Here is a 20,315-nt window from a genome sequence, read left to right on the forward strand (position 1 = left end):
AGGAGGGAAAAGGAGAACAAATACAGACTATTTTCTATAGAAGTCGCTCCTTTCAAAATGAAATGAAAATCGCAGCGAATAGGCTTAGCTTTTGACAGAGTTTGTTTTGATTTAATGTGGACAATTAATGTGAAATACGTTTGTGCTACTCAGCATGGTCCAATCGTAAGAGGAAAATGATAACAAAGTTTTCATCCCCACATTTGATAAAGCACCTGAAGGAAAAGTAGGCAGGACAGGAAACGAGTAAAGGATGAAATGACATCTTCTGACTTTAGAATCCTCAGACTGTGGGGGTCATACTCAGGTATGAGTTGACAGACAGGAACCATAGGCATGATCAGATTGCAGCTGCCAATCTTATCCCATCTCTATCCCTCCTGCTTCTGTCAGACAGGCCAATTGGGATGACCTCAACACCTGGTCAGAACAAGAAACGAAGCCTCGCATCCTGAAATGAGAAGCTGCAAACCCAGGGCGGAGGATGAGAAGGAGCGGTGGTTTGCTACACCACCATTGATGCTGCTCTACTCGCCTTCTCTTCTTTCATACAGTTTTTATAGCAACAACGACACTGCATCACAGAGTGTGTGTCAGGTGTTCTGATTTCCTCTTAAACCAATTTGGTATGGGACAATTTGCAATCTGGCCGATATATGCGAACAATATACAGTCTCACATGTGTGCTTTTATGCTTTAATAACTTACTCTGTCATTCACTATAACTTAAGAAGACTAATATTCACCGGAGAGTGCTAAAACAAGAAGCTAGTCTGCCGGTTAATAACATTAAAATATTAGTACATATCAGCAGCTGTGCCACTGAAATATGAGGGGAAGGGGAAGGTATGGCCTCACTTTATTGTTTTATTCAGAATTGGCAAGTCTGGTTACTTTCTCCAGAAGGGAAATGTAAATTATATCTATCCAATAAGTAGGTAATAAAATTCTCTCAAAAACTTTCTTCATGTATTCACTATAATACTTCAATTAAAATATATTTTTTGGTGACTAAACTTTAGAAGGGATTCATATTAAAGACAAGTCCTGAATACCAGTTAAATATAAACTAACGATAAATTTAATTTAAGATTTTAAACCTACTTCTAACTTAAAGAAAGGTTAACACAATCTACTTTTAATTAAATACATCTATAGCAACTTAATTCTAAATCTTAGGGTTTTGGAACCCAATTTCTTTGTGATAAGAATATTACTGAAACTCATCTGCATTGAATGACACTCTTCCATTCCTCAGGCTTGCTGAATCCATTATCTCTCTCATGGGAATGAATGCATTGCTGTGACGGATGATGAATAAGCTATATAGAACAAATGATGCACTTTTTCATTTAAAAGACTAAAAAGGAAATTCACTTTAGTCTCCTCTCTGCCTAGTTTCATTAAAATTTAAATATAGCTATTCTAAGAGATTTTTTTTTCTAGCTCAGTTCAAGTTTGGGGGAGAAAAATGTCTCATGTATCATTTAAATCAACTATAGATTCCCTAGAAATGTACCACAAAAGCTTATTTTCAAATCTTTTGACTTAAAAATAAATGTGTAACTTATCAGCAAACTAAATAATCAAAGCACTTAAATGATAATATGAAAAACAAACTATTTACAAGTCTCAGAAAATTAGTCTTAGCATTTGTTCTTACTTTAGAGCATAGTTTCGAAAATGTCTTCCAGTCTTTGCTACTTTTCTATTGCTGTAAAGAGGCATCATGACCAAAGCAACTTACAAAAGAAAGCGTTGAATTGGGGGCTCGCTCACAGTCTCAGATCTCAGTTTCTGCACGTGATGGCATTGAGATGAGGAACCCGGCCACAGCAGGCAAGCATAGAACTGAAGCAAGTGCTGATAGATTATATACTGAGACAATAGCCCGGAGGTAAGGGAGGGAAGGAGGGAGAGAAAGAGAGAAGGGAGGAAGAAGAGGTGTGAGGAGAAAGGGGGGTGAGAAAGTATCAGGGAAGAGAGAACCAGAGAGAGGACAGAGAACTAACTGGAAAAAGTGTAGGCTTTTAAAAATCACAAAGCCTGGCTGGAGAGATGGCTCAGAGGTTAAGAGCACTGTCCGCTCTTCCAGAGGTCCTGAGTTCAAATCCCAGCAACCACATGGTGGCTCACAACCATCTATAATCAGGTCTGGTGCCCTCTTCTGGCCTGCAGGTGCATACATGCAGGCAGAAAGCTGTATGATGTATACATAATAAATAAATAAGTGTTAAAAAAATAGATAAAAATCACAAAGCCCAACACCAGTAACAAACCTTCTCCAATAAGGCCACACCTCCTAATCCTTCTCAAACAATTCTATTAACTGCAGAGCAAGCATTCATATATATGAGCCTAAGGGAACCATTCTCGTTTAAACCCCCCACACTTGCTAAATTATTTACTAAAATAGGTTCGTAATGATAGCTTTTACAAATGTATTTTTAACTAAAATGTCACATATAGATGCCAAGAAATACTCAGAATAGGAAGAGATGTTCAATATAATGTTATTTTTAATGTGGTTACCATTCATCCACGTACTTACTGGATAAGAACATTTCTACTCTCATTTACATTATAGAATTTCAAATAAAATAGTAACGTATCTGATATATAAATAATACTGTGCCTAAGATGAAGAAAATAGTGCAATATGAAGTAATAAATTGTACCTATGCTACAGTATTTTTAGTTAGAAAATAGTTAAAGCACTTAACTGATACAATAACTCAAAGAAACTTAGGAATCTTTTCATATGTTTTTAAGCTATGGAAAATGTAAGACAAAATGAATTTATAGGATTTATATAGGGTTTAGATGCATAAACAACCTCATGTCAATTGCTTGATGATATTTTAGAAGCCTCTGATAAATTATTATAAAGCAAGCAATTTGCTTTTGTGGAAGCCTGAAATCCATTCCCTTTGCAGCACCAGATACGAGGTTGGCTGGAGTAACACACAGGAAGTGAGGAAGAAGGAGGAGGAAAGGAACAAGGGAAGTGTTACCAAACGCAGGGGTCACAGCTTCCACCTCAAGAAGTAGAGTTTGGAACCTGTCTTCAATAAGTAAGTTAAATGGGACAAATTTAATGAAAGGCAGTAAAAGTAGGTTTACACCATATGGTCACATTAGCAAGAAGAACAACGAGGTCCAGGGATTCCACTCCCTTCCCCACTGTCTAGTTCTGCCCTGAGATCCTGACAGGAAGGAGACTACTTAAAAAATAAGAGAGAAAGATGAAGAAGCAGTCTGATCTAGGTGTGTCTCTCTGTCTTCTAAAGTCTCAACTCCACATCTGTCTCCACCAGGGTCAGGCAAGGCCATCAAATAAGCAATAGACTACAGGAAGCAAGTTCCTCCTCTGGTAAAAGGTTTCTCCCACGGATGCCCCCAGGCCTCAGCACTTCCTTCCCAGGAAGCTCCTCTGGAGTACATTCTAATTTCCTGTGGCCCCTTTGCAAACAGTTGTGACATCTGCAGGGAGAAGCACATGAGTCTCTTCATACTGTGCTAGGTCCTACCAAACTGTCTGCTTACAAAGGAATCAATCCACAGAAGAACAGAAACTGAACCTTTCTTCCTCTGAATATACAATGTAATACTATTTAACTGTGAGGTCACTTCCAAAAAGTTTTCTTAAAAAACATGGCTTTAATGGTCTGTTCCTTTAAATCACATTCAGTACAACCCTGGCTAATCTCAAACTCCCCATGCAATGAACGACTCAGAAGTTCCTCTAAGTTTCTTAGCCTCACTGAGAACCCTGGAGTCTGCATGTTCCTGCTTCCTAAAGTCATTATCTTGCCATCCACTTCAGGACCAAAATAAATTATTTGATGTGTTTATTGAGTCGTGTTCTCTCTAACTGAAACCCCTACTCTTGAGGAGGTTTGAGACAAAATCTACCTGCTTATAGAGAAGAAGGAAAAAAAAAAAAAAGTCAGATCTATTGTCTACTGCTGCCCAGAAAGGAGATAGTTTTGTACAAAATCTAAGGTGGCCCAGCACTTCTCCAGTGTTCCATTTTGCCACTAGTGTCCCCACAAAGCAGCTCCACATACATAGAGACCAAGGGAGCTGTCAAATAAATTAGAACAGAGAAGGACAGGAAAATGGCACTAACCAAGGCAATAAGGAGAGTTTCAAACATGTCCCCCACACTCGCAGTAACTAATTTTCATGTAGTAGTATCCCCAATAGACAAAAGTAGAAACCATCCAAATGTTGATACACTGAAGTAAATATATCATTTACATATCAATTGGCCACAAAGGGGAAAAAAGGGGGGGTTCCACAGGATTAGTGAATGTCAGAAGTATGGACTGTAAAACATAATGCTAAGAGAAAGTATCCAGCACAAAAGTACTCCATGTCACATGGAGAATGTGGTCTGTGGAGGAAATAACCATGTGCTCTATAATTACACCCCAATAATATTCATATAACATATTATACATTCTGCAGACTAGTCTTTTAAACAATATATTTTTTTTCTTTTTTTTTTTTCTTTTTTTCGGAGCTGAGGACCGAACCCAGGGCCTTGCGCTTGCTAGGCAAGCGCTCTACCACTGAGCTAAATCCCCAACCCCTCTGCAGACTAGTCTTATGTCAACTTGGCAAATAAACTAGAATTCTCTGAAAGAAGGGAACCTCAACTGAGAGACTGCAGCTGTAAGGCATTTTCTTAATTAGTGATTGATGGGGGGAGGGCCCAGCCCATTGTGGGTGCTGCCATTCCTGGGCTGGTGGTCTTGGGTTCTGTAAGAAAGTCACATAAGCAGAACCCCTCCATAGCTTCTTTATCAACTCCTGCTCCCAGGTTCCTGCCCTGCTTGAGTTCCTGTCCTGACTTCCTCCAGTGATGAACAGCAACACAGAAATATAAACTAAATAAATTCTTTCCTCCCCAGATTGCTTTTGGTCATGTTGCTTCATTGCAGCAACAGAACCTCTAACTAAAACACACATACACCTTAAACTGATTAATGTTGTGTTGTTAGACTATCCCTGTACTCTGGTAACTTAAAAATCAACCCAAAAAGTGGAAGTGAAAGTTAGGCATCCAAAATCTGACTCTCTCCATGGTCGTTAGGTAGTGACTTCTTGTATAAGTACCTCAATGCTTAAGACATTTTATTCTTTCTCAAAAAATATAGTTATTTTCAGGTTCCTAAAAAATATGTCTGAGGTACTTCTGTTACCAACTACAAGCTCCCAATGTGACTGAATTCATTTTTCTCAGAAATCCATTATGAGAAAAGGGGATTTGGAAATCTAAACAAGAGCTGATAAATCCACATTTTCACAAGAGAAACTGCTAAAACACAATAAAGTGGTAGTTTATTTTCACACACCCACACACACACACACACACACACGCACACACACACCAATCTATTCATGTTCTGAAATACATCCAGGTATTTACAGAAAAATAGTTCATAAGAGTTAACAATCTAGTTTGTATACCTAGTGAGATCCTGGTTGGAAAAAAAAAAATGTTTTTTTCCTTTGTGAGTAATTATCAATCTGAGATAGCCTCTGGGTCAGGGACCCCATCTGGCTAAGACCTGTACATGCTGCCACATTCTCTGTAGTCTCATTGGGTTTACAGACCACACTCAATGCCAGGCTCCATGTTCAACAGGAAACGGCCAACACAAAGAAACTCAATGAGATTTGGGGAAGATTTTGTTTCGCAAAGCTTTTCCTGGGCATTTTCCTTTACTCACAGATCATTTGTTTATAGAGTATGGTTTCTGATTTTGTTTTTATGGATTTTCTAGGTGTGCCAATGTGCAAGTCTCAGTACCTGTGTGTGTGTTTTGTACTTGGGGGTACAGGGCTTTTTTTCTGTTTGTTTGGTTTTGGACAGATTTAGACCCTAGTTAGAAACCTAGGTTGGTTTGGTTTTGTGGATTTGGGGGGTGCAAAGGTAAGAAAGAATTGGGAGGGATTGGGAGAAAGGAAACCATATTCAAAATATATTGTATAAAAAATCTATTTTCAATAAAAAAATTAAAATGTAAAGGATTCAAGCTAATACAGAAGAAGAAGGTGGATTTGCGATGGAGTGAGATGAGAAGCCAGCTGCAGGAGCAATCTTCAAGCTTCACAGGAAAAGAAAGAAACGTGCTCTGAGGGAAAACACATGGGTCTGAGGACAGGAGATAAACGCTGTCCACCCTTGACAGGTAAGCCACATTCTATAAGCCCTTGCACAATGCAAAATGATATTAAGACACTTGGTATCTATGACATAAGAAGGAAAATACCAACAAATTAAACTGGAATTTTCTTGTGTCTGTCACAACTGACAGTCTCTTTGTTCAGAGTTAAAATGAATAGCTACATTGTGATTAAGAGGCTGAAAATGTTGATCTATGTTAAAAATCTGTCATAGTCCTGGCTCAATGAGACTATTATGAAATAGAACATCGCTCCTCTAAGAAAGCTTCTAATATAATAAAAGAATAATATACCTTTGTGTAAGTAAATGGTAAGTCTAATAAAAATCATTCTGATAGACAAAATTGTTAAAATTTCAATAGACCACTGCTAAAACGTCACTTTAAAAGTTTACAGATTTTACATACAAGTGAAATACCAAAATTTTAAAACTAACATGAAGTGCCATCTTATCCACACAGCATAAAATTTTAAGAGGATTTTTATAAAAAAAAAAAGGCAATATGGTGATAGAAAATTACTACTTATGTCATGCAGTTCAAAATCTCCCTTCAAGCATTAAGGTCTCTAACAGCAATCTTCTGAAATCCTAGGAAGGGTGCATCTCCCCAGATATAATCCCATTAAGGATTCCAACAAGACTCTGTGATCTACCACAGCTGGGGTCTGAATCTCTACATGGAGTGAAAATATTAGTTAGAACAGGACAAGGAAAATACACAGCCATGTACTTATACATGTATGAATTTTATCTTTTAAAGAGAAAATAGAAACATAAGCATGTGTCCACCCATCTTCTGATGGAAGGCTAAAGCCATGTTTTTCAGTTGGATCTTCTATAAGGATTGCAAGCCGCCTTGCTTTACAGAAACAATAAAGACAGTACAAAGTCCATAGCTTCCGGTTTCTTTCCAATTACAGTGGAATGAAAGGTGTAAGACATATGGGGCGGCGGGGGAGCGAGGGACGGGGAGCGCTTAAAATTCATTTAAATGTATATCTTTCTCTCAGCTCACCTGCACAGAATTTATTTCTTCCAAGTTATCCTTGTTCCGACTTTGCTAATGCCACACGAGTTTATTTCCTGTCATATGCATGCTCATCATTTCATATAATATTATGGTGCAGAATTGTAATGAGAAGAAATATCGTTCATGGGATGGTGGATGGAAGGAAATATTCACTTCACAATAGGCACAAGGTGCAAGAGGGTAGACGCACTCGGACTGCGTGCATGTAACAGGAAGGAAGAAATCCACTCCCCGTGCTTAGTGTTCTGTGGGAGTCACTGGACACTGCTTAGAGTGTGTCTGTAAACAGAAGCAAATACAGTAAATCCAATAAACAATGGAGGGGCTAAAGAGCCAGCAACAAGGTGGAAAGTGAGAGGAGTTACTGAAAACTTTCTACAGAATGCCTTTTTCCTGATTGCTTATTTTAGAGTCACACTCATTACAGAGGACATTTGCCAGCAGGGACACTGTTTGGATGAGCGGCGCTCTAAAGCTTTCCTGACCTACCTTGCAATTTGCCACCCCTCTGCCAAGCAGTTCCCAGAATAGTCCTAAAACCCTGCTTTATAGAAACATCAAAACTCCAGTAAGCAAATTGAAGGTAATCCATGTAACAATACACAGAAAACTCACAGGAAGGGGAGTTGAGACTGTCTACCAGGCGAAGAATTCCTTTGAAGATCTATTGGAATGCATAAGTCATAAACCAAGACACTTCTAAACAATCTACATAAAGCATTCTCCTGCCCCTCCAACTCTCTTCCCTCAGAAAAAGAATAAAGTCAGAAACTATAGTGAAATCTGCTAAATTTATATGCGATATACAAAGCTGTGATTATTTCTGGGATCATATATAGGCATGGGCTATACAATGACATTTCAGTCAACAACTAAAATCCTCATGTGCCTGTGTTCCCTAAGAGAAAACAGTACCTGATTTCAGAGTCTCCATAGGAGTATGTACATGCTATGGTATCCCCATGGAAACAAGATAATAAGAAACAAGAAATGATTATAACAAACTGTGGGCTGCATCCTTGTCCTTAAGGGACAGGCGACCCTAATCTATTGAGCATCTCCATGGAACAGTATTCACCCTCTAAGGATGTCATTGACGTCAGGCTGGTCTGGATTATGTGATGGAGGCAAAGTTCAAATCACATTTGACTCCTAAGTCAAAGCCTTCAGAGCCACCCCAGGACACTTCCACTGACCTTCCTCTCCCCGCAGGCCCCATCTTTCAGGAGATCAACAATGTCCCAAGGAGATGTTTCTCCAGTATCCTAGATTCTGTGACGAATCAGACACTGGGCAGAGCCAGGGCTGACTACTGAAGCCAACGTGAGTGGATGAGGAAGGCTTTGTCTTTATAAACTATTCAAACGTTGGAGCTGTTCACAGGACACCACACTGCAGTGAGAGCTGACCGTCACTGTCTTAGATTAGGGGAAGGAAGCTAATACAAAAGCATGTAGTGTCAGGATTGCAGTGCTCGATTATAAAATACTTATAAACCAATCGACATAATCACTGCATTTCCAGTCAGTGCCTCTGAACTGTGATGCTACATCAACTATCCTTCTGGAGAATTTGGAATCTATTTCAGACGGTGCATAGAATTAGGAAGATGATATGAAGTCCAAACAAAAACCTTTCCAAATTGAAAGTGACTTCAATATCCTTGGCAATGCTCCCATGCTAAACAGCATTGCGGGGACCATTTTGGGGTTGTTACCACACCCTCTAGCTGCCTGCAAGGGTGCCCGTTAAAACTGAGTGGCAGAAAATTAAAAAAAAAAAAAATTGTCTCACTTTCCCTCAAATAAAGAAAACAAATGTACTTTGTAAACTGGGAAGTTCTTTTGTCAAGAAGTTTTTAGAACACAGGTGGTGGGCCAGCAGGATGGCTCACAGGTAAAGCTGAATGTTATACAAGTCTGAGTACCTAAATTTGATTCCCCAGATCCTAAGGTAGAAGGAAAAAACAGATCCCAGATGACTGTAGTCTCATTCAGTGCAGGAGACTTCATCCAGAGACACCAAAGGAGCCAAGGCAGCTCCCACTGAACTACATCAAGGTGTTACCGTTGCCTGTCATTGTTGGTGGTGTTGTTGTGGTTGGAGACAGTAGCTCAGGGAATAATCCAGAGACTCCAGACTTTCCATCTAGAACCACAGGTGTACACTGCCACGCCCAGCTCTTTAGTGACAAAGGCAATTACGACCTCACACAGAGGAAGACCTGAGACCATGTAATGGAGTGCAGAGAAAAAACATTATCCTCCCCCACTTACTAAAAAATAATTGGTTTGAGTTTTAAATATCTCTAAAGTAGTGTTTAGTCTTGACTGCTTTTAATCACAAATTAAAATTCATATTGATATCCTACTGCAATTTAAAAAATGAGGTTCACTTATTAGATGTAATGGTCCTAGCTACCTTAACTATTAAGCAAATTTTGGTTGATCAAAAATCGTTTGGGTGAATGCTATCTCCAGGATATGAAAAGCATTAAAATTAGATAGTATAATTTCATAAAAGGTGGGATTTTAAAACTCAGTTCAATACAAAAGGAAAAAGTTAACACAGGACTTCACATTAAAATACAGATGACTACAGAGCAATGTGGCTAAGTAAAGGTTCCTGTCACCCAGCCTGACAACCTGAGTTAGATCCCTGGAACTCACAGAGTGGAAGGAAAGAACGAACTCTACAACTTGTCCTCTGAGAAACACACACACCCACACATACACACACATACACACACACACACACACACACACACACATACACACACACACACACACCACATACACACACTAATAAAAAGAAAAGCATTTTTTGAAATATGTGCCACATAGTTTTAATTTCATTTTACAAAAAAGCCTTTGAATCGTTGTGCTTTTAACAGTTGTGTGTACTTAACTTAAAAACAGTACTTAGACATTTTAAATCTAATTATTCAAACACCACTGGTAGCTTTAATAAATCAACATTTGTAATAACTATAATTTCAAAATGTTCAGTTTCTTACTTATATTTTGATATTTATAATAAACTATTCTATTTGTAAATACAACAGAGAATAAAATACTAGTATCATTTTAGTTGAAATTCTTACATCACATTTGGAAGTAGGAATGATATATAAAATTTAACCTGAGGGCCAGTAAAAAGGTACAGTAGGTAAGAAAGCTTGCCACCAATCCTTTGGACCTAAGTGGTGGCAGTCCCAGGACCCAAGTGGTAGGAGAGATTCGACTCCTACAACATCCTTCTAGCCTTCGCAAGCACGCACACACATTCCAAAATAATACGTGGGGGGTGCCTCTAAACTTGAATCCTCTCAATGAATACTCACAATGTAAAGAATGGAAATAGCTTTCTACTTAGATAAAATTGAGTGCAGGGTAGGTGGAACAGGAGAGGAAGCATAGCTTTGAGCCTAGCATGGATGAGAGACAAAGCTCAATTCTCAGCACTGAATTAAAAAAAAAAAAAAAAAAAAAAAGTAAATGTTAATAGGAGATCCAGTACCAAATATGGCTATTGAGAATAAGAAATGAGGTTAATTAATACTACTGAGACACTGAATTTTACACTAATTTCATTTCCATTCATTTTATTGTTTTATTAAATTTAATATTTAAAGCTGTTATTCAAGTCATTTACTGAGAAAATTTTAACTAAGTGGAAAGAAAATTCCAGGTTTGTGAATCTATTGTTAATAGGCAATTTTGTTAAATCAAAACACGTGCTAAGTATTCCTCATGAAATGTCAGCATCTGAGATCAAATTTGCCATCATCAGGTTTCAAAAGCATTACAAAATGAGGATAAAAATATCTCATTTAATGAGTTTTAAGACTAATATATATTAATTTGATAACACCTTTATACATTAGGCTATACAAAATATTATAAAAACTCATTAAAGTGTTCTTGTACTTTATACTATTATGAAAAATCTTGAATTATACAGGGTAATGAATTTTATTTCTCCTAGACAGTACTGCCTTTGACGAAACCTCAGACGTCTGATAAAGCCTTTTTTTATTCTTCTGATTTTCAAGACAAGGTCTCACTATATATCCCTGATCTGGGGCCCTCTATGTAGCCCAGATTGGCCTCGAACTCATAAAGAACTTCAACCTCTATCTCCTAAATGCTGGACTTAAAGGCACGCCGTAGGGACCGAGTAGAGTCTTGAGCTAGTGAAGTCTTGAGTGATGTATTCTTTCAAATGAGCCAGTCATGTCAAGAATGAATGTCTCAGATACATGTGAGACTGGCCAGGCCATATGGGTAAGGCTCAGAGCAACTGGCAAAGACTCCCTCTGGTCTGAGTGTAAACGTTGGCAACAAAGGCAAGAAGAGGTGCTGGCCAACAACAGACCAACGTGTGTGAAACCTAGCAACTGCAGCTTCCTCCTCCTGGAGGACAGCAGCCTGACCTTGCATTGTACAGAACAAACATGCTGACGTCCCAAGTGGCTGCAGCAGTTGGCATCACTCCACGAGAGCACGTATAACCCACCTGACCCCAGCTTCTCTGTGCATGAATCTCGTCTCTACCTTTGCTTCACTCCTTCGCTGTTCCAGTCGGATTTTCAAGCATCCTAGATCCAGGTAGCCTTGGCTTTGTACATTTCTTTAAGCTATAACTTACATGCAGAGAAAAAAAAACTACTTTCTGTTTATAGTTCTATACAGTTTGATTAATACATAGTCACATAATCACCGATGGTGGTTTGAATGAGAAATGTCCCATAGGCTCACATATTTGAAGACCTGGAACCCCAGTTAGCAGTGCTGTCTGAGGAATTATCAGACTTGAAGGATGGAGGGAGTACATTCCCGGGGACAGGTTTTAGAGGTTCATGCCTCACCCCTCTTCTAATTTATTCTCTCCCTCCCTCTCATCCTCGCTCTTGCTCTCATTCTTGCTCTGCTCTGCTCTCTGCCTGTGATTGAAGGTGCAATCTCTCATGTTCCTACTCTAGACATCTGCTGCAACCCCTCCCCTATAAATATGGACTCTCCACCTGGAATTGTGTCTTAGTTAGAGTGCCATTGCTGGGAAGAGACATCATGGCCAAGGCAGCTATTATAAAGGCAAACAGTTAATTGAGGCTGGCTTACATTTTCAGAGATTCACTCCATCATCATCCTGGTGAGATGCATGGCAGGATCCAGGCAGACATGATGTTAGAGAGGGAACTGAGAATTCTACATCTTCATTCAAAGGCAGCCAGGAGGAGACTGTATTCCTCAGGCAGCAGGATTCCACACTGGAAGCGCTTAGGCATAGGAGACCTCAAAGCCAAGCTCCCCTTCCCACCACAGAGACACACTTCCTCCAACAAGGCCACACCTACTCCAACAGGGCCACACCTCTTAATAGTGGTTCAAGTAATCACATGAGTCTATGGGGGACAAACCTATTCAAACCACCACAAACCACCAAATAAACCCTTTGTGCTGAAAGTCATTTTTGATGATGGCCTTTAACGCAGCAACAAAAAGGAACTAATACACCAGCATAGTAACTGTGGTTTAAAATACTTTTATCATTTTCAGATAGTACCCTTGTGCCCTTTTCCCCCGATAATAGTCTATTTTCTCTCCCTATCCATTTGGCATTTCCAGAATGTCTGGAATAGATTAATACACCATGCAAAACATTCTTGCCTGACAATATCAAATCTGAAGCATTATACTCCTCTATGGTACTAAAGATTATAATCATTTTCATGTTCCTTTTGCTGATATCAAAGACTTTTTGACAATGTCTGTTTGATCCAGTTATTTCATTTTCAAAACATAGCTTTCTCCCTTCTTGTGTATTAGTATTTGCTTATTCTCCAAGAATAAAGCATGGCAGGCTCTCTTGCAAGGGATTTTTTCTTGGGGGGTGGGGGTGGCTTTACTTGGTACGTTTTTGTTTTGGGAGGCTTTTCTTCCTTTTTGGTTCTCCTTCCAACTACTAGACTACAAGCTAAGAAGTCTTATTTCTTGATACTGTGCTTTGCTTGTAGTGTTAACTCTGACTAATGCAGGGATGACAAAAGAAAAGAAAGATGAAGATGATGAAGAAAAACAGCATCTAAGTGATCGAGGTCCCTATGTAGCAGACTGTCTACTTTTACTGAAGACTCAGAAGCAATAAAAGACTAAAAAAAAAAAAATCCAAGAAATGTGATACCAGCTACTAACTGCAAAAGCTCTTGAGATTACCTATGCCAATATTTTTAGCAATATTATGTCTTTTTTGTCAGGACACTGCAGCAATGTTGAGTAAATTTGCAGTCCTCTTTCTAACACTATTTTTCTCACACCCTGTTATTTTTGTGTACTGTATTCTAGAAAGTAAAGATTCATGAATACATGTATTGCATAGCAGAAGCAATTAGACCAAATGAAGTAAAATATTTAGTGAATACTATGACATTAGCTGGAAAGTCAGATAACTATTTGAATCATTAATATTAATATAATTAAACATGCAAATTAAGTCTTCATGACAGAAAAATAAAATATTAATACCCTCAATGCTTTCAAAATACTTACTGAATTCTCCAGTAAGAAAAACTCCTTCTGCTCCTGGGGCCCATTCTTTGCAGTATATGCCACCATCAGAACATCTGTGGATGCCAAATGACTCATAGCCTCTGGAGAACTTATCAATACCACCTTCATTCTCTCCAATGTCATGCAAAACCTTGTTAAACTTCTTATACCTTTGAAAGAGCACAAAAGAAAGAGAAGTTAGAAATTTTGTCTTCCAACGAAAAGAAAGTAACATAGTCAAATCAGCAAAAAAATAAAATTACTTTTCAGCAGAGCTGTAATAGGGCAGAAACTTTGGCAGATATCTAGTCTCTTTGTCACAGCTACTCAACTGTGTCTCTGACGTATGAAGGAGGTCACAAATAATATGTTAATGAAAAGCTTGCTTGTTTCCAATAACTGTGTCTTTAAAACTATGGTGGGGGTGGGGGCGGGTTGAATTTGATCTGTGGGCTGTAGTTTGTCTATCTTTAAATCATCTGACCATTGAAAGAACAATACCATGTCCAATCACAAAAGCCAGTAGGCATAAAGTGAAACTGACGATTCCCAAACTGAGATAGGCACAGCAAGCATTTGGCTGCTCCTGACGCTCCTCTAGATCCTTAGGATCCCAGGATCACTCCTGATGCATTCAAAGATAAATACAACAACCACAACAACACCTCTACTTCCTTTCACGAATTCATCTTTACATCTGATGCAAACTTGACAAAAGGAACCAGTAAAAATAAAGGAACAATGCACAAAGTAGACTGTCTTACGTTTGTAAGACTCCAAGTGAGTCTTAAGTACTGCGAGGCCCCCCAAGTGAGACGCAAGAACAGAGTTCGACGCAAATGCAAGAGGTTTATTTTTCCAGCACATAGGGGTCGACCCTCAATCAGCCATTCATGGCGAGTGACTAGAAGGCAACCCCGAATGGCTATAACAAATAGTTTTTATACTTTTTAGGGGTACAAGTTATATAAGCAAGGTTACAGTTTAAACTTATTAGCTCTGCATATTAACTTTTGAATCTGTTGGCTAGCAAGCATATGCTATGCACTGAAACTCTATCTGGGACCAGAGCATCAGGTGCCTATCAGGACATTCTGTGGTTTTTCAAGAATGTCCCTGCTCCTCCAGAGAACTGTGAGTGGAGAATGGAACTTGGCCTAGCCTTGAACAGGGGCTGGAAGCTGGTACTTGGCCTAATCTTGACCTGAGGCAGTGGATGTAAGGCTGGCAAAAGCCCCTAGGGTCCTTCAAAGGAACCCCATAACATACCAACTTTCTGCCAGGCCAACCTATGTAATAGCACTTACACTTCAGTAAGAACTAAGGTCCTTCAGTTGGGGTTACAAATGTAGACGTGAAACACATGACCAAAAGCAACATGGGGAGGGAAGGGCTTATTTGAGTTCCAAATCACTGTTCATCACTGAGGGAAATCAAGCAGGAACTCTAACAGGGCAGAAACCTGGATACAGTTGCTGATGCAGAAGCCAATGGAAGAGTTTGCTCAGCTTCACATAGAAACCAAGACCACCAGCCCCAGGAGACCTCACCCACAATGGGCTGAGTCCTCCCACATCAGTCACTAACTGTGGCTTCTTCCTCCTTGATGACTCTAGCTTGTGTCAAGCTGACATAAACCTAGCCAGCACACGGATCTTCCATGTAAAAAGCATAGGTGTCAGAACTGCAGCATGACTTTCTCTCCAGTATCTCCTGTAAATATGGGGCCCAGAGATCATAATTCCCAGAAAGATATTGTGAGACTACATGGAAATACACACAGGGAATATACAAAATCTGAGAAGATAACAAAACAAACAAACAAAAGATGAGCAGAGTTTACCAGACAGAATCTGTATACATTTCATATGAAACAGTGAGTGAATTTAAAACTGACCCCAATTTGTGAACTAAGGCACTATATGAATAAAGACAAATATAAATAAAGACTAAGGAATGAAATGGGGACAGATAAGTGTCTGGTTCCAGGAATAATCGAAAGGGAACCTGGGGCAATGATTGAATGGATACATAAGTAAAAGGCTGGGCTGCGCTCTGCAAGAGTTGAGCTATGTGCATAGCTGTCCGAGCGCCTAGGGAAGCAGAGCGCAGAGCTGTGAGCTTGCAGACCCCAGTGGTCCTTTGACCACGCCCACACACGCCTTCCTCAAGGCCCTCTCAGTCAAGGCTGGTCCTTAGCAGTTCCTTCCCTCAGCCTCTCTTACAACGCTCTCATTTTCATTTATAAAATGTGAGTCATACTTTTTAAAAAAAAAAAAATCAGTTGCCCATGCTGCTAATGGTTTTTATAGTATTAAATGAGCTAAACATTCTTATATAACATTCACAGGAATTTCACTAGGTATATAAAACTATGTTTATAAACCTAGATATATGGAACTGAAACCGTGTGAAATGAGGCTTTGGAAGTAACCTGGGTTTCTGACATAGTAATGGGTTGAGATCACACTAATAAGTGATAAGACAGCATTGCAAATTAGCAAGAAAAAAATTGCATGTCTAATAACTCATTTGCAACCTGTAAGCCTGCCATTAAAATGCCATCTTTAACAACAGTCATTTCTAATACGATCAAAATTATAAACATTAACTACAGAGAAATGAAAATAAATAAATAAAACCAATTAGGTCCAAATCTTAATCTTCAGTTCCATTCCCTACTGCAAGACCAGCCAGTGTGGACAGGATATACAGGGTGGGTATGGGGATTCTCAATGTTCTTTGTTAGAATAATCTCATATCCTTTAATTAAATTTCAAAACTGCTTTATTCAAGTAACTTCCATTTTAGAAATGTATTCTTTAGATATTTTCCACAAAAAGTAAGAACACCTAGACATATAATCATGGCGCTGTTTTATCACCAAACTATGGGAAACGATCTGTCTACAACGGAAAACTAGTTAAATAAACTTACAAAAATATTCACACAGTAAATGGCAAGAATTGCTCTAATTCAGACCAAATCCCATTAAGTAATAATCAAATAATAAAATGACTAAACAATACAAAACAACTAACAAAAGAAATCAGGATTTGGGACAAAAAAAATTACAATTCTTGTCTAGGAAGAAAGAACACAGTCAAACAAGGGCTGATGTACAGAGAATGCCAGACTCTGATTCGCCACAGTCCTTCCCCAGAGACACACACTGGCCCCCTTAGTAAAGCTCTGAGGGTTTGGTGACTATGGATGAGGCACTTAACACACTTACAAAATACAAGATGACACAAACATGCTACTGAGGTTTGCCTTACAGGGGTAGCAGCGACAAGAAGACAGAGCTCACTGAGGAGAGCAGCCCTGGACCCACTGTGAGCCTGGATCTCTATTTCAGACACTTTACTCAAGACCAAAAAAAAAATCTCAGTTTCCTGTGAATTTAAATGGTAGCAACCACTTCAAAATACTTAACATGATGATCCAGGCAAAGGAATCAGGTTGCAGAACTGACAGGATACAAGAAAAATCAAAACAAACAAAAAAATAAAAACAAAACCTCTTTAAACCTGAAAAGTTTCTTATATACTATATACTCATATACTAGTGTATGTACTTCTTCGTGTGCATTTTTTCCTGGGGACCCTTTTTAGATGAAATTCATTTATAAGGAAAATGATTTAAAGCAAATGCCATTAAGGAATTATCAGGCAACAAACAGACCAAACGATATGAAGCAACAAGCAAAAAACAATCAGGATTTAGGTCAAAAAATAAATTATCATAATAAAAAGAAAAGTACTAACTTATTTTTTAAAAGACATATTTCCAGAGGTTAAATACATATCATTATTTCATTGTTAATCTACATATGAATGATTAAAAACATTCTTAGGTTTAACGTGTTATTTTTTTCTAATCATTCTTATAAATTTGCTACGATACTGTTCCAGTGCTCCATTTGGTAAAGTTTCAAATGGAAACAGGATTATTGCACTCTATTACTTTCACCAAATAGTTTGCCTCCCCTCAAGGTCAGCCCCTTAGCTTCTAATACTGGAATGCACACTCCACTTTGAAATCACTATGGCTCAGAAAAGGAAGTGCCTGGAGGTACAGAGAGCTCATCATGCCTGTGCCCTCTCAGGCTACAGTCGGCTCCCTTAATATCTTTTCAATGAATTTATAGGATGCTTAAAAACTAGGTCAAATTTTGGTAACCAAAACTATATTATGATGTTAATACAGGATCGAGCCTTTTGAACAGGCATGAAAAATTACTGTAAATACTATTGGATGCAACCTATATCAATTAACCTTTAAAAAAAAAAAAGGAAAAAATAGAGGCCCATAAATGTACATTATTCAAGGTCAGGAAAAGAAAACCGATAGGATGTAACACGATTGGTCCCAAGAGGTATCTTCAATAACATCTCAAACTAAAATCATCTGTCCTTAAGAAGACCGAGCCTGTGCATTACTCCTATGCTATCCATCTTACAATTAGAAGTAACACACAGGATAACAGCAGCTTCATCTCTAGAAAGAATCAGTCCAGGTTCATTATTTGAGCCTCTGTATGTGACCTTGAATAAGCCACTTAAAGTTCTCTTCTCTTCCCTCCCTGCCCCTGTTCAATGCAGAGAAACCTCATAGGTCATGGGGATCAATAAAGGCACAGTGGGGTCCTCCCACAGCAGCCAGCAGACACTCAATGCTTCCTGGCTGCACCTTTCCTCCAAGTGGAAATGGCACTAGTCTTTGAAACATAGATAGCAGTTTCCTTTCATTTGTAAGACCTGGTTAAACTTTAATGTACATGTTAATTAGGGAATATTTATGTGTTGATCCCAAATTCCAAATGTCTCTGAGAATCTATTCCAGAAAAATAAACACACGTGACCATATAGCATGGTCTCAATATTCCATATTGACTGTAATATACAGGTTTGGGGTAAAATCTGAGTTAAAAACAAAATTGATTGAATGAATTAAACCCATAGAGAGGCTACTCTAAGGAAATAAAAGAAAATAGGAATGTGGAGGGGGGTAAGGGAATTGACTAAAATTTGATCTCCAGGATGATGACTTATACCAGATCCTATGTTCATATTGATGCTCCAATTTCAGACAAGGTTCTGAATAGCACAGTTGTATCTTAGAGAAGAGTTCAAGACCTAAGTGAAAATGTAGAACACATGCTCAAGTGTAGGATGATGTCATTATGCAGCAAGGCGGGCCCAGGATAAGGCAAAGCCTATCATTAGATGAGAAGGAATGATAGGCAAGGGAAAGGTCTAAGAAGGAGAGGGGAGGAGTAGCAAAGAAAGGAAGATGGAGACAGAAGGATGATTCCGATCCAGGTGGTCTAGGTCATTTTTTCTTGTCTAGGTGGGCGGTTTCTATCTTTATTAATTGGCAGCGAATTTATTCTGTGGTTGCATTGTAGACTGAGAATGTAACATATACATCTAATTGTTAAACTATAAGTTTCTAGAGCTTTGATTTTACCAGACTACAGGGGATATGAACAGTTTCTGGTAGTAGAGAGACAAGCTGTCTCAGTTCTAGAAGCCTTGCTAGGCTATAGCATGCCTCGGGCTAGCCTCCATGGTACCACGCTAGAACAGCCCTCTGAACTAAATGTGTGTCAGGCCTGGTAACGACACATAACGGAGAATGTGGGAAAGCAGCCGGCAGAGAAACAGCTAGATCCCTTGGCTCCTGCGGACCCCCTCGGAGTGGAAACTCACTGGTACCCAGAGCCACCAATCAATTTTTTATTTTTACTTCAACAATCAAGTCCTTATGCATGAACATGGAAATAAGAAACTCTTAGGGGAAGTTCCTTTCTCAGCAGCTCAGATCATGAGATTTGATTTCTGTTTTCTGCTTCCTAGAGGAAATTAATTATCTATCCAGGGAAGAAGCACAAATGCTCAATGGCTGGAGAGAGGGCTCAGCGGTTAAGAGCACTGACTGCTCTTCCAGAGGTCCTGAGTTCAATTCCCAGCAACCACATGGTGGCTCACAACCATCTATGATGGGATCACATGCCCTTTTCCAGTGTGCATGGAGATAGCTACTGTGTACTCATATACATTAAATAATTAAATAAATCTTAAAAAAAAAAAAAAAGGTAGTGGCTCGAGAAGAATTTTTTTTAACAGGTAACAGGAAAAGACTGAAAAGGCTCTTTGAAGCAAAAGAGCTTGGAAAGATCAAGAATTCAAGTAAACCCATACCTAAACATAGTAAAAGCAATATACAGTAAACCAGTAGCCAACATCAAACTAAATGGAGAGAAACTTGAAGCAATCCCCCTAAATCAGGAACTTGACAAGGTTGTCCACTCTCTCTCTATGAGCAATCAGACAACAAAAGGGACTCAAAAGGATACAAATTGGAGAGAAAAAAAGTAAAAATATCACTATTTGCAGATTACAGGATAGTATACTTAAGTGAACCCAAAAATTCCACCAGAAAACTCCTAAACCTGATAAACAACTTCAGCAAAGTGGCTGGATATAAAATTAACTCAAACAAATCAGTACCCTTCCTCTACTCAAAGGAT

At 38.8% G+C, this 20,315-nt stretch overlaps 1 protein-coding gene across 1 annotated transcript in view; it reads right to left on the bottom strand.

The window, feature by feature from the left end:
- The window catches only part of Gbe1 (1,4-alpha-glucan branching enzyme 1), a 244,499-nt gene that overhangs the window by 180,374 nt on the left and 43,810 nt on the right, over positions 1 to 20,315 (bottom strand). Inside the window, exon 2 of the mRNA XM_032900525.1 lies at positions 13,781 to 13,950. Coding sequence (XP_032756416.1) covers positions 13,781 to 13,950 — 170 coding nt within the window. The remainder of the gene's footprint in view (positions 1 to 13,780; positions 13,951 to 20,315) is intronic.

The sequence above is a fragment of the Rattus rattus genome, chromosome 4, assembly GCF_011064425.1.
Source record: "Rattus rattus isolate New Zealand chromosome 4, Rrattus_CSIRO_v1, whole genome shotgun sequence".
Taxonomy (NCBI): Eukaryota; Metazoa; Chordata; class Mammalia; order Rodentia; family Muridae; genus Rattus; species Rattus rattus.